Source organism: Temnothorax americanus, unplaced genomic scaffold (assembly GCF_048541705.1).
Source record: "Temnothorax americanus isolate GAGA-0224 unplaced genomic scaffold, ASM4854170v1 Scaffold87, whole genome shotgun sequence".
NCBI classification, from domain to species: Eukaryota; Metazoa; Arthropoda; class Insecta; order Hymenoptera; family Formicidae; genus Temnothorax; species Temnothorax americanus.
The window spans coordinates 104,291-117,892 of NW_027509810.1; the positions used below are offsets into that span (position 1 = coordinate 104,291).

General features: G+C 34.9%; 2 protein-coding genes across 3 annotated transcripts; both read left to right on the forward strand.

Annotated features, from left to right (window-relative positions):
* Positions 1-477: 477 nt before the first annotated feature.
* Ana3 (rotatin homolog anastral spindle 3) lies at positions 478-10,664 on the forward strand. Its single transcript, XM_077424604.1, has 28 exons — positions 478-707; positions 810-994; positions 1,207-1,350; positions 1,446-1,585; positions 1,752-2,010; positions 2,112-2,270; positions 2,393-2,497; positions 2,575-3,096; positions 3,177-3,629; positions 3,728-3,937; positions 4,009-4,215; positions 4,413-4,586; positions 4,678-4,813; positions 4,952-5,176; positions 5,291-5,552; positions 5,690-5,865; positions 5,961-6,203; positions 6,318-6,541; positions 6,697-6,990; positions 7,170-7,407; positions 7,490-7,658; positions 7,736-7,932; positions 8,010-8,734; positions 8,818-9,022; positions 9,145-9,356; positions 9,468-9,608; positions 9,666-9,795; positions 9,880-10,664. Exons 1-28 carry the CDS (start codon positions 662-664, stop codon positions 10,161-10,163), a joined length of 6,465 nt encoding a protein of 2,154 aa, XP_077280730.1. The 5' UTR covers positions 478-661; the 3' UTR covers positions 10,164-10,664.
* Positions 10,665-10,818: 154 nt separating this feature from the next.
* On the forward strand, positions 10,819-13,406 carry LOC143907720 (PXMP2/4 family protein 3). 2 transcript variants are annotated; one of them, XM_077424621.1, is made up of 6 exons: positions 10,819-11,093; positions 11,364-11,500; positions 12,126-12,221; positions 12,309-12,456; positions 12,625-12,744; positions 12,991-13,406. In XM_077424621.1, the coding sequence occupies exons 2-6, from the start codon at positions 11,403-11,405 to the stop codon at positions 13,075-13,077; spliced, it is 549 nt and encodes a 182-aa protein (XP_077280747.1). In that variant the 5' UTR covers positions 10,819-11,093; positions 11,364-11,402; the 3' UTR covers positions 13,078-13,406. The 2 variants fall into 2 exon arrangements, with proteins under 2 accessions (XP_077280747.1, XP_077280748.1); XM_077424622.1 differs by lacking the exon at positions 10,819-11,093 and adding an exon at positions 11,129-11,269.
* The last annotated feature ends 196 nt before the right edge of the window (positions 13,407-13,602 follow it).

Consider the following 13,602-nt stretch of genomic DNA (forward strand, 5'->3'; position numbering starts at 1 on the left):
ATATAATTCGCGCAGCACTGTTATTGACCGCAATTATTTCTTTGACTTCACGTGATTACCTCGAAATAATTTTGTTCCTAATTTTTTAAAAGGAATAAACATCAAAAATGTTAAATCCTTTTTTATAAATATAACAATTTTTATCATAAATAAGTCTCAGCAAGGCGCGCTTCAATTTTAGGTGCATACTTAACACGTTTATTTTTCGTCAATTCAATTAATGCTGCATTTCTTATTGGCTACAATATGTTAAAGTTTTTTTGTACCAGTCGATCGTATTTTCCGTATAAAGTATACGAATTTTATACATTAGCGAGATTGATTATCGATCAATCTCGTTTCTCGTACAAATACAATATCTTTAGAGATTTTGGACGAAAAAAATCAGTATTAACATTTTGAAATAAATTACAAGAGAAGTTATTTTGTCAAATTTTTTATTTGAAATAAACATATTTCACTTTCCCTTCACTCGTATTTGCATTTCTTCGCGCCAAATAGCTGATGCTCACCTTTCTTGTGCCTTCGTGGACCGATAGGCGGCGTGTCGATCGACCACGGCAGATACGCAACAGGCGTATGGCCTGCAAAATTTGGCGGTTAAATTTTCAAAGCCCGTGTGACAGATAACCTCCAACGATCTGGCAGATTATTATTTACAATGCTGGGCACCGCCGGAATAACCGCCGTACACGTTAAGAAACTTGGTAATGAATAAAAGGAGATAAATGGTCATTCGGAAAAACTTTATATATATACGCACACAATTTTTGCGTATTTTCCCATTACTTTGACATTTCGTTTTTCAGGCCACGCTATCGATGAGATACGCCTGCGAGCTTTGGATAATATTATCTCCAAGTACGATTTAGGTTTCGCGTGTGACTGCGATGCTGTCAAAAGAGAGATAATCCAAAGGCTGTTCAATTGGTTTTCGTTCGAGACTGCGCCGCAGCCAGGGAAAGTACTGAATTTGTTATTGCGACTGTCAAAGGTACTCAGACTCTTTTGCTGATGATTACTGACAAATTTCAAATTTAGCACAAATCCTATTCTTCTTTCATTAATACCCTTAAGCTCAGAATAAAATGTTTTTGATACAGAAGAATCTACTTTAGATAGTGCTTTAAATTTGTGTAAAATACTTAGCGTGCAACATAAATAACTCATTTTATTTTAATTAATATACGATCTTTGCTTTTCAAGGCAGACGTAAAGAGTTACTTGAATGCATTTGGCAAGTTAAAGTTCCAAAATGAACTTTACGAATTAAGGAGAAAGCTTCCCCCTGAATGGTACGCGAAATTAGATGAAATCGAACAAGCTGTTCTGCATCCAGAAAGGAGTCAGGTAAATAAATCAAACATACATATTGAAACATAGTGATAACTATGTATACATATATATATTATAGGAACAAACAGGTAACTATAATCACATTGCAGGATATTGCTACAGTATGTTCAGAATTTAGTAGATCCAGAATACAAACACAAGATCGTATTAGGTATACAAATAAGGACTATAAAAGGGAAGACTATAACGATTTGAATGGTATTTTCAATCTCCCGTCTATCTTGGACAAGTAAGAATTAATACACAAAAGTATTGTAACAAAATGGGGTAATATATTATTGAGCGTGCGTTAGAAAATTAGTAACGGTTGAATTTGTAAAAAAAAAGTTGGCTCTGGGAAAAATATTTTTTTCTTGAGTATCATATTTATATGCATATATGAATTGCGTTTATAGTACTATACCATTTGATATGACACTGGAAAGTGAGAACGGTACACAAGTTTCTAAAACGATAGAAGGTGGTATTAAATGGTTAATAATGCCATGGCAACCACTGGTTACATCGGATAGAGGAGTACTCACCGCAGTTGAAGAAGCTCTTAATAATGCTGTCGATATAAATCATATACTACATACGTGTCAGTTTATAACAAATGTTATGATGCAAGATTTTCCAGCAGAAGTTTTCCTTCAGCGACCAGCAATAATTACGGTAAACATTTTCTTTTAATACATTTCCTTTAATATACATGCGTATATACATGTTGTTTTGAGTGATAAATTAATAAAGTATATATCTTAAATGTGTTACAGATACTTCATGGTCTTCTTAAATCGAGCACTAAAATGTCAGAAACTAATGTCGCATGTATAGTTCCGACTGTGTTAAAGACATTGCGTAAACTAACTCGTTCTCTAAGGTTCCGCATTTATTACTACTGTGAACCGTGTGTGGCGAATAAGAAGCAAAAAGTAACTCTCAATAATATTTTTCTACGCTTGTTTAATACAAGAAACTATATAATATCTGTTATACTTAACAATATAATGATTTATCGATTTTACCTTATTTCTTTGTACTATTTTTTGCGTAGTTATTGGGTGGAAAGTTAGATAGCAACGTTTACACATCCTCGGAAGGTGGAGATGGTCCAGATAGTGGTGTACCGGAAGCGAACTATCAAGCATATCAATCGGCAGTGAGTAGATTTTGTCTTTGATTTCTTATCAAGTTTATCATTCTTGAGATTTCTTTATTGTATAATATTCTTTTTAGGGGACTAGCGATAGAAGTCCGAGTATCAGCGAAAATGTCGACGATTCTGTCTTACAATTGCAGCAGATGCTTCTGCCGGTTTATTGTATAGCATCTTTGAAACACGTTCTTACTCAATTAAGCATTCCTATCAATACTCTTTTTCCTCTACGAAACATCAAATATGTCACAGATCTAACGCATGAATTAGTGCAGCTGTTGACAATTTGTGTAATGCCGAATATCTGGCTCTGCAACGATGATATGGCATTGAAAATAAACGATGATTTAAAGGCGTTATTCAATTTAATGGGGGAGGTAATGGAATATTTTGGAAGCTGTAGTAATGTAGATCACTTGAGGATAACGTACTTGTATCTTACTACCATTATTATGAGATTATTGAGCAGTATCGTGCCATTAGAGCTAGCGGACGCTGTTATACCGAATTCTTTGAAAGAATCAATAACAAATGCTATAATGGACGCACCAATATATCTATTGTATCCAGCATTGCATTCTATGCTTTTAGAATATGCTCGTGTAAGTAATACAATTCTCATTTTTCTATTCCACTCATTAATGCCGATTATCACCGTTAATAAAATCATTTTCATTTGCAGCAATTTCAGGATGCTGATCAGATAGCACTGATAAAACTATACGATGATACTAGAACCGTCGCAAAGTCTATGCAGTCAGCTATCTGTATATTAAGAAATTTATCGGAGCAATCGCCTTCGGAAACGTTAAGAATGTTACGTGCGTCTAAATTGAGTCTGTCGTATCATAAAAATTTAACTGTCGTTAAAACGGCTGTAAAATTTTTACAAGACATTCCGAGATATTCTTTAAATGATGACGATCATGCGTTGGCAACAAAACTGATATTGAATTTATTAGCAAACGCAGATGTAGACATCCGATATACCACATATGTCGAATGCCATGTCCTGATTAAGAGTATTCTAGGAGTAGAATATAGTAAACTATCGTGGGAAAATTTGACGTTCCTGTTTGAACCAAATGTCTTGACAGAAATCATTTCTCATGGCGCAACTAGCGAGGATAGCAGAGTAATAAACAATTTTTTTTAATCAAACATTTTTGTGTTGCAAAATTATGGTGCAGTTTTTGATTTTACAATTTAATTTAATTTTGATTTGACATACAGATAAATGAGATATCGAGAGACATGTTAGTATTTATACTGAAAGGAAGAATACAAATGGGCGAAACTGGATGGTTGAAAGCTTTAGAAGCTCTCGTTCCTGTATTGTATCTCTTACAATGTCACGCTGATACACATACATCCTTAGGCCAATGTATAACTAAAATGTTTGATCCTGATGTTTCCAACAGTATACAGTTGCCTTTTCTTGAGGTAATTTTACTTGATCGCAGACATCTTTTCGTGGTTATTTATTATGTGCTATATAAATCTCAATTTTTCAGGTGTTAAAAGGTAATTTGAGATTTCTCTATTCACCAGACAGTGATATCCGGGAAGAAGCGTTGTGTCGGTTAATCTGGCTTCTTGGGAAGGAAAAGGATTCTGTCCAGAAATTGCCACGTTTGTCGTCTTTACACGGCTTGCCTCTTAGCTCACTCTGCATATTTGAACGTAGAAACTTCATTAAGCGATCAGAAGGCAATTATCAGGTTACATATTTGCATTCAGAATATTTGAAAATCTTTTATAGTCTTGATTTTGTCATTTGGCAGAGAATTGTCCTTGTGTGTATTTTTTAAATTATTAAAATTAATATTGAAAATTATAAAATGCAATTTTAGAAATATATGCATATAAAATGTATATATCATTTCGAACATAATTCACAAAAATACTTTGTTTACAGAGGAGCAATATGTTATCTGTGCTGGAAATGTTGAACGAACCAAACGTCGACCCAAAAATTCGAAAATCTGCATTAGTACAAATTAGCGTGATGCTTTCCGACACTTCCTTGCATAAATTGTTTATTAATCAAGGTGGGCTACCTTTGATTTTGGATATTTTCAATAAAGCCCTGGTAAGTTACTTGCTAAAATACTTGATAAAAAAGAATATTACAAATGTTTCTCATCCGATTTAAATGTTTTAAATATGTTAAATGTTTTTAGGTAGAAAAGGATTATGTAAATTACGCAGATTCTGTGATACCAATAATCAGCATATTAAAATTACTCGCACTCTTTGAATGTACCATACGACATGAGTTATCTCTCAAAACTAATGTTCTTTTTAGTATCATAAGAAGTATGTATTTTATCATAATTTTTTAAATTCATATACTTTTTTAAAATTTAATTTAAACATATTTAGTAAAGTTTCACTGTTATTTTCGTAATCTATAATATAAGTTTGATGCTAAATGCATAAAATCTTATATTTTAGGCCTCTTTTTGTTTCCAAACAACGAGTGTGTAAAATCCGATGGCGCGCAACTATTGTGCTTACTACTCTACAGCGAATATATCATAAGGGTTAACGAAAAAGATGTGGAAAACAACATTGCGTCACATATCTCGTTGCCATATATTGTTGTGACAAACATGAAACTACCGTTCGTGTGCAGATCTCATTGGAAGACGAGTATACATAGGCGATCTGATGTATCATGTAATAATACTTATAAAATGTTTCAGCTGAAAAGAGTATATTACTAATTCTGTACAATTTCGCGAGTTATAGAATTAACAGAAAGTTAATAGTTCCTTATTTTATAATTTGTAGTAATTCAAGGCAGCAATCCAATAGTCTTAACGTTCATTAGGCAGTATTGGGCCTGGGAATGGAACAGCGGCATAAACATGTTATGGAAATGCTTAGATGATTTAAAGGATTCTGAAATTGCACCGAAATTGATGATTCTTGAAAAGGATCTTCTCATTTTACAATGCAGTTTTCCGCAGTATTGTTGTCAACAGCAACTCTACAATATTCAAAATTCTACTACGCACTATAGCGTTATATGCGCGTTAGATTACCTCACAATGTAAGTCATTGTTAAGTTATTGTAGCTAATAATTTTTATTACTACTGTTGATTTTAACGCATCAAACTTAAGCGCGTATCAAACGCATATTACACAGCATATTGTTTGTTATCTACTATAATTATTTGATTTCTCAGGTATCTGAAATTTTACAAAGTACTTCAACGTAACGATGAGAAAGATATCGAGTCACTGCCGTGGGAACAAACGTTCGAGCGATTTTTATTATCGCATCCTACAAGTAAAGAGGACTGTGATTTATTCGTGGACGTTCTAATCTTTTTACAATTGTATTTAAATGTTGCAAAGAAGGGTGAGATGACTTGAATAGCAAATGCTGAGAGAGCGTATACTCGTGTTTCTCAAATACGAATTATATATTAAGATAATCCTTTTTTTTTCCCCCAGGAAAAAGTTCGTGGATCAGTAGGATTATGAAAAACATGACGAGATCATTGGCAGATTTATTTAACAACTTAGAAGTTGACAATCAGAATGTACATCAATCTATACTGAAATTAGTACGTACATGTTCGGCGATCGAAAAAATGCAGAAATCTAACGACGAACCTAAGAACACCTGGATACGATTTGTAGAGTTCGTCGTTTCAACATTATGTTTCGGGGATCAACAGCATTTCTACAATCTCGGTATTAATATTTGTTAAATATATTACATCTAAATTTTAGTGATACCCATCTTTATTTTACAATATTGATTTCGTAAAGTTTGATATTATGAATATCCTTCTTTCTCTTTTTTAGCATATCTCGATTGGCTGTTAACGTGTTTGACGTATCTGATCGGGCAATGCGAATGGAGAAATCATAAAAATCTACTATTGTCTCTTTGCAACACGCTTATCGAGCCGATCGTGTCCTTTCATGGTGCTGGTACTGTTAGCTTTATGGGTTTATCAATAACAAGAAACTCGATAATATGTCTTAATCACTTGTTGCATCAGATGCAAATCAATTTTAATAAAAGTGTAAGTAATTTCAATTTAATATCGTTTTGGAAACGATATTACGTACAAATTATTATTTATTGATTGCGAATTAACGGATTATTTCTGTATTTTGTATTTTACATTAATTATTAATTGTGACTCAAGTGAATAATACGATTTTCACATTGTTTCAGTCGTGGATAGTATTTTGGTGCGAAGAGAGACGCTCGTTAAGTTGGTTACCCATGTTATGGCAAAATAGAGATCCTTTGGTTCGCGCCTCGGCTTTACAATTATTGGCAGGTCTAATGAACACAGTACATACTGCGTCGCAACTCTTCAACGCAATCGCCATGGCACCGAGTGACTTGTGTCACACGTTGCTTCAGTGCATCACAAGCAGGGACGAATCTTGTTTAGTGAGAGAACAAGCGTGTATCGCGTTTTGCAACATCCTCAAAAACTGCAACTCTATGGCTTTTCAATGTGTAAGTGTGAGAGCACGATATATTATTAAATCAAAAACGTCGAGAAGGCATTAGTCTTAAAATTTTAAATTTCTCTATTTTAATTAATATCACATACTCATATTTTCCTACGTTTCTAAATTGCTGAAATACAAATTGAAGCTATGTACATACTTTAGAAAATTGTCTATTTTATACAGGATGATTCTTTACAACCACAAGCTATCCTGATACATGCCGAGCAACGCAACATCTATCATGAAATCAGCGTTCTGTGTTCAAATATCTATACGTCGACGACTTTAGACGCGGAAGAGTCGGAATGTCAAGGAAACAACGGCAAAGCAACTATTGTACAAAGTTTGCAATCTAGTTGCATTTCATTGGTACCGCGCACCGTATCGCACTTATACAACTGTCAGGATGAATTACAACTCTGTAATTATATTATTTAGTTATATACTATAACTCTTTTATTTTTAATTATATTTTTTTTAATTCTTCTTTATTTCTCTTACAGTTTCTGGCAGAGTTTCGGAAATAACAGATGTGGACAATCCTTTGCAATCAATAGCGACGCCTTCGCTTATTACAGCTGCTTGTAATTTATTGAATAATTTAATATTCGTCGGACAACACGAGGTTGTACGACAAGTCTACGAATATTCCATCGATAAGTATTTATTCGGGTATGTATGTAGAAAAATCTATAACGCTGGATTATCTTTTTTCACCTATATTATCTCATTTGACCTCTCGTTTCAAGGTGTTTGACTGAGATTCCGAAGGATATCAGGAGCAGGAAGAGTTTGAGTCATTATTCTGATACGCTGGAAATGTATATCAGCATCTGCACAGTTTTAACAAATTGCATCACGCATAGCAACGAGTACGCAGCGGTCGTACTCTTTTCCCCGGACTCGCTTTATATTCTATTTTGCTTCTTAAATATCGATTTATACCGTACGTATTTAAACATTTATTCGTCACAAATGTATAATTGGATTTTTAAACAACGTTCCATATATTAATTTCCTCAGAGTCTGCCGAACTGCACCTGATATATCTGCGTAACAGACTTTGGACGGAAATCTACAACTTCGTGGCTGTGCTCTCGTTAACGGAGGATCAACATTTTGAAGCCATTCAAAGCGCGTTAGAATTGTGCGGGCCTGAAACGGTCTTGGCTTCCATTTGTCTTGCGATAAAGGACTCTACGACAGATCTGAGAATGAGCGCCATTAGTGCCTTAGCTTTTCTACTGTCCCACGAGATTCAAAAAGATTCCTTGGGAAGAAGCGGCACCTCTCTATTACAAACCGTGCTCGATACTAATGTAGCACATGCCTCGATCGAAAGCAAAGATAGTGGTTTGCGAGATATCATATTGAACGTCAACAAATTATCAATAAGAGACGCGAATGTGCATTCAAGAAAATCAAACGAGAGCGAGAAAGATTTGCGTACGAAAGACGATCAGCTACCAGATCAAGGACAAACTACAATAGGAGGCGAATTATGTGGACTGTTACTGCATCTTTTCATCGCTCATAGTTACACAAAATCCAAAAAGAGCAGCAAACAATCGGAGGATAAAGATCTTATTGTAGGTGCCCTTACTAATCTACTATGCGTGTCGAAGAAGGCAAAGCGAGCGGCGCTACGGGGTAATCTTCCCGAGACCGCGTTGATGATCCTAAAAGAATTGTATGTCAAGCTGAATCTTCAACCGTTTGAGCTTTACAAGAAGCAAGCGGAGAAAAAGGCAGGGAAAGACTTTAATACACGGAATTTTGATCATAATTTCCTGTATGAATTTGTAAGAACTCGTCTTTTTTTGTTGCACAGACTCATCCTTTGTTGCACGATGTGAATTGTACCTTCATACTTCTGATGAACTTCATGTGCGGAGATGCACGTGTTAAAGAAACCCTAACGAAAGAGGGCTTAGCGGACGTGGTGCACAAGTTATGGGCCTGGATAGCGTTAAATAAAACAGTGTCAACGTCTGCTTTAAAATTGCTGGCGACATTCACAACGAAATGTAACGTTGGTAAGATTACGTTTAAAAACCTACGCTTTATTTAATTATTATTAACAACTTTCAGAAAGATTATACGATTTTTCTGTTAAAAATAATATGCTATCTTTTTAAATTGCGTTTTAATTTTTTAGCTGCACAGTCTTTAACATTAACGACGATATTACCGGGAAGTGGATTAAGGAAAACGCCGAATACGCTCGCGCTGATACATGTCGTCATACAAGTAACGTGCAAAGAAATTGAAAGGGCCGGTCAAATTTTCGATAATCACAAGATGCACTTCGCCTTCCACATTCTGCGAAATGCGGTGCACGTTCACGAGTGTAGAGTCTGCATTTCGAAGGTAATTAAATCATATTATTATTATTATTATTATTACAGAATAGTCTCAAAGTAATGAGACTGCTGTTTCCAAACGGATTAATTAATTACGAATTAAATGTTCATTTTATAGAGTAATCTTCTCCAGCTTTTTACCAAGATACATCCCACCATCACCAAACGGGTGAAACCGTGGCCATTAGTGGAAATATATTGTCTAGAATTTTTAATAGATTTTACTTATTACGAGGAGGGACAGTTATGCGTACCAAAGGTAAAATATAGAAACATGTATTAGTTGCTTGTGACAACTGTATGGTAACATTTTCAGGCCACCGATGCTCTGGACGTTTTAATGCACTTAGCAAAATGTTCCTCGTCATCGAGCAAAGTTCTCGCAATATCGATATTACGCAATTTAGCGTTCAACATAGCAAACAGACCGCGGCTTCTTAGTTCGGGTAAATAAACGAGTGCAAACCTAAGAAAGATGCAATAATTTGCATTTACATTACAAATCGTACTAAATGTCTGCTATTTTTCAGTGGATTTCATCAATCTGCTGCACGACGTCTTCAAGAATGGATCGCCATGCGAGATCAATCTAGCTGGATCCATGCTGTGGTCTCTGATCAGCAACAACCAAAAAGGAAAGCTTATCGCGCGAAGCGCCGGGTTTTCGCAGAGCATTCGGGAAGCCCTCGGCAGATTTACGTTGTCGAGTATCGACGCCAGTAAACAGGAGCAGGAACTGGTCAAGGTTCTGCAATACGTGCTTACCATTCTCAGTCCAGTCGAAATGAAGAATGTTGACGCGCAGCCTAGTTAATATCTCGACGAATGACCAAATGTTGTACATACTAATTTCTGACCAACGTTAGCTTGTAAAATAATTCAATCATGTAACATTCTTTTATACACGAAATATTGTATAGTTATATTGGAGTATGCATTTTTTTAAAGTGCTGCTGTTAATACAAACTGTCAGTGTAGATATACACACTTTTTGAACAAGTGTTAAGTAGCCATTATATATAATGGTTTATATTTTATTTTTTAACAATCCTTTACGACAAATTCAGATTCTAAATAATATTAAGTTTATCTACTGACCTGATTTAGTCATTCTAATAAGTCGTAAGGTTTATTCAAATAAATTTTGTATAAATATTATTTAACAAGAAAACCGATTGATCAATAATGTCCATTACAAGAGAAATGTTATATTCTTTAAATTATGTAAATGATTGATCGAGTTTTTCAACAAATAATTGCGAACAGAAACGATTGCGAGCACTTTTTCGACATTAAAGTATGCACAAAAATTCTTTTTCTCATTGCCTACTGTATTACTTTTGTCAATCATATCGCTAGTTCGGTAGCCACCCCACATTCGTACATTTTACCGAGACCGACAAAATACCTTTTCTTTCAGTTATTTAAATTAAAAGTGAAGTCTCTCTCAAAGTAGACAATTGTGTCGAGCGTTTTCTGCGAAAAAAAACTAACGTTTCAAGTCTGGCTCGCGAAACGAGGTTATAATCCCCCCGCGAATCCTCGAGATTTCGTAATTCCTGCACATATCTCGTTCGAAGTTGCCACTTGTTATAGCCATACGTCTCGAAGAACCGTATACTCGGCGGAAGAATCGATTGTCGAATTCCAGCATTTCCACAACCTGGAGATCGGATCGAATTACACAGGCAGACCAAAGACCAAGACTTCTCGAGATCTCCGTCCGAGTTCGCGTTCGTACAAAGTAAAGTATTGAAAGTATTTCTCAGATCTCTCTCTCGACGTATTTGCGTTCTCATTACACGTCGTTCGTCACGTAAATCGCAATGTGATAAAAAACTGTTGTAATTGAGCAACCCGTCCTTCTAGGAGCGAAGGGGGATCCCCAGAAGGGGGATCTGTGTTTATCAGCTGACAGCGGTTTGCACTTTGCACCTTGTTTTTTTATCGCGCAATCTACATACATTTTTCGCGACAACTCGCCGTACAAATCTGTCAAATCTGTGTCTTTCAGGACCAAGTCGAGAAGCAGGTGGCAATTAATTGCGCAAAAATGTCGCTCTCCAAGCCGGCCAATTTCATGTACAGTCTCATCGGCGCGTACCTAGAGCGGCTCTACAACAGTCCCTTGAGGACAAAAGCTGTAACGAGGTAACAACGCAGCAGAATTTTGCACGTACATACATACTCAGAAGTATAACATGACTAAGCACGCGTTATATCACAACCGGCCTTATAGTCATGAATTGTAATTATAATGATATAATTAAAAAAAACATTTATTATCTATTATATAAATATAGGGTATATAAAGATAATGTATTTATATATATGTACATATATATATATACACACTAAAAAGTATCTTAATAAATGTATTTATCCATGCAAACAAATGAAAAAGAGATTCCGCAAGGTGTCTGCTGTAAATTTTATTGACAGAATGCCATTTCGTAATCATTTAAATGATGATATAAGCATTCCATTTAAATAGTTGTGATATAACAGGTTTGGTCAGTTTTTGCCACATCAATCAGATTGTATCAGCAGATTTTATCGTCAACAAAACGAGTTTAATGCGAATGTTGTTAATGTTAATCTGCTGTAATATTTTAATCAAATCCGCTGGCAAAATGCCAGCCTATTATGTTTCTCTCCTTACTGGATATTTTTACATACTATAAAATATTCCAATGAGCATATATTTACAAACCAGGCTTATACGTTTGATTGCACTGATAAATTAGATGATAGAGAAAGTTGTAATTGTTTTCAGTTGCATTGTCGCAGTTCTGGGAAATGTGGCGTCTCAGAAATTGTCTGGCGCCAAGCAGCTTAACGAGGACAGTGTCCTGGCCTTCGCTCTGTTTGGGTAAGCTGCAGACCATTGTTTGTGTGTGCGCTGCTAACAAAGCAGGTTTGAGAAATTGCGGCCTCTCATGCGCGCGAAATGTTGCAGCTTGTTGTTTGGAGGGCCAGTGCCACATTACTTTTACACATACGTACGATTGTTCGTGAAGAATCCTCTGGGGATACTTCTGATAGAGAGGCTTATTTACACGCCGTGTTTCCAGGCACTCGCGCTCTACCTGCTTGCCATCTTCGAGGTACGAAGATCATAGACTTGCAATACGTAAAATAAAGATGTATTAATGCGATAAATTGAGTGAAGTTATCTCAACAAGAGTAATATTAGGAACTTTTTAGTGATTAAACAAGACTATGCTGACAGTCTTTACTTTGTAATTTAGCGCTAAATAGAAATCTGTTTGCAGGGCAAGCCCCATCAGGTGGCATGTGCTCAGATGCAACGATTATATTTACCGGCACTGATGGCTAATCTGAAGTACCTAACGCTGTTCCATTTTATCAATATAAAATATGTTCCACCAATGGTAATGTAATATGCTTATTATCCTATTATAGTAGGAATTCTAGATCATTCTTCTATTTTCAGAATAGAATTTTACTTAAGACTTCCTTTTCGATCCATATTGAAAAAAATTCTTTGTTTTCCATGTTGAATTTTCTTTTCTTTACTCTATAAATTTTTTATATATCATTCTTTCTCCTGATATTGAAATTGTTTATAGACAATGTTAAAAACTTGCAAACAATCCTTAATATCTTATTCGTTTTAGTTGAGAGTCTTGGTGGCGAACCTCATCGGTTTCGCATGGATTATCTATATTGCCAATAAGAGAGCAAAAGTTTCCAAAAAGAAGTAGAAGAACACGAGAACTTATTGTAATCATTTAGACATTTTTGTAACTATACGCAATAATACGCTAATGTATATGTGTGCTAGATGCTTCTTGATCATTTCAGAAAGCCAAAGCGATAAGATTACTTTATACGAATTAACGTGTAATGAACTTTATATTAACAGCACCTTCATTTTTTGTACAAAGTAAAGTAATATTACGTTGATAATACATTCCATCGTTATGATTTGTTGATATTGATTTAAAAATTGTACAAAATATAAGTGTAATTGATATTTTGATACCAAAAAATACCAAAAATATAAATAAGAATATAAAGATTTACATGCAAACTGCATTTTTTATTTATTTTTATATTATTCTTACGTAACTATTCTTTGTTAGTTATATCATCTTTTCCTTTTTTGATACTGCATTCATATTTCCGACGAGCTTATTAAATACCGACGTTTGTTTACTTATTATTTTTATTTACTTTTAATAATCTATATCAAAGTCTATTAATATATCAACCGTAATATATCGTAT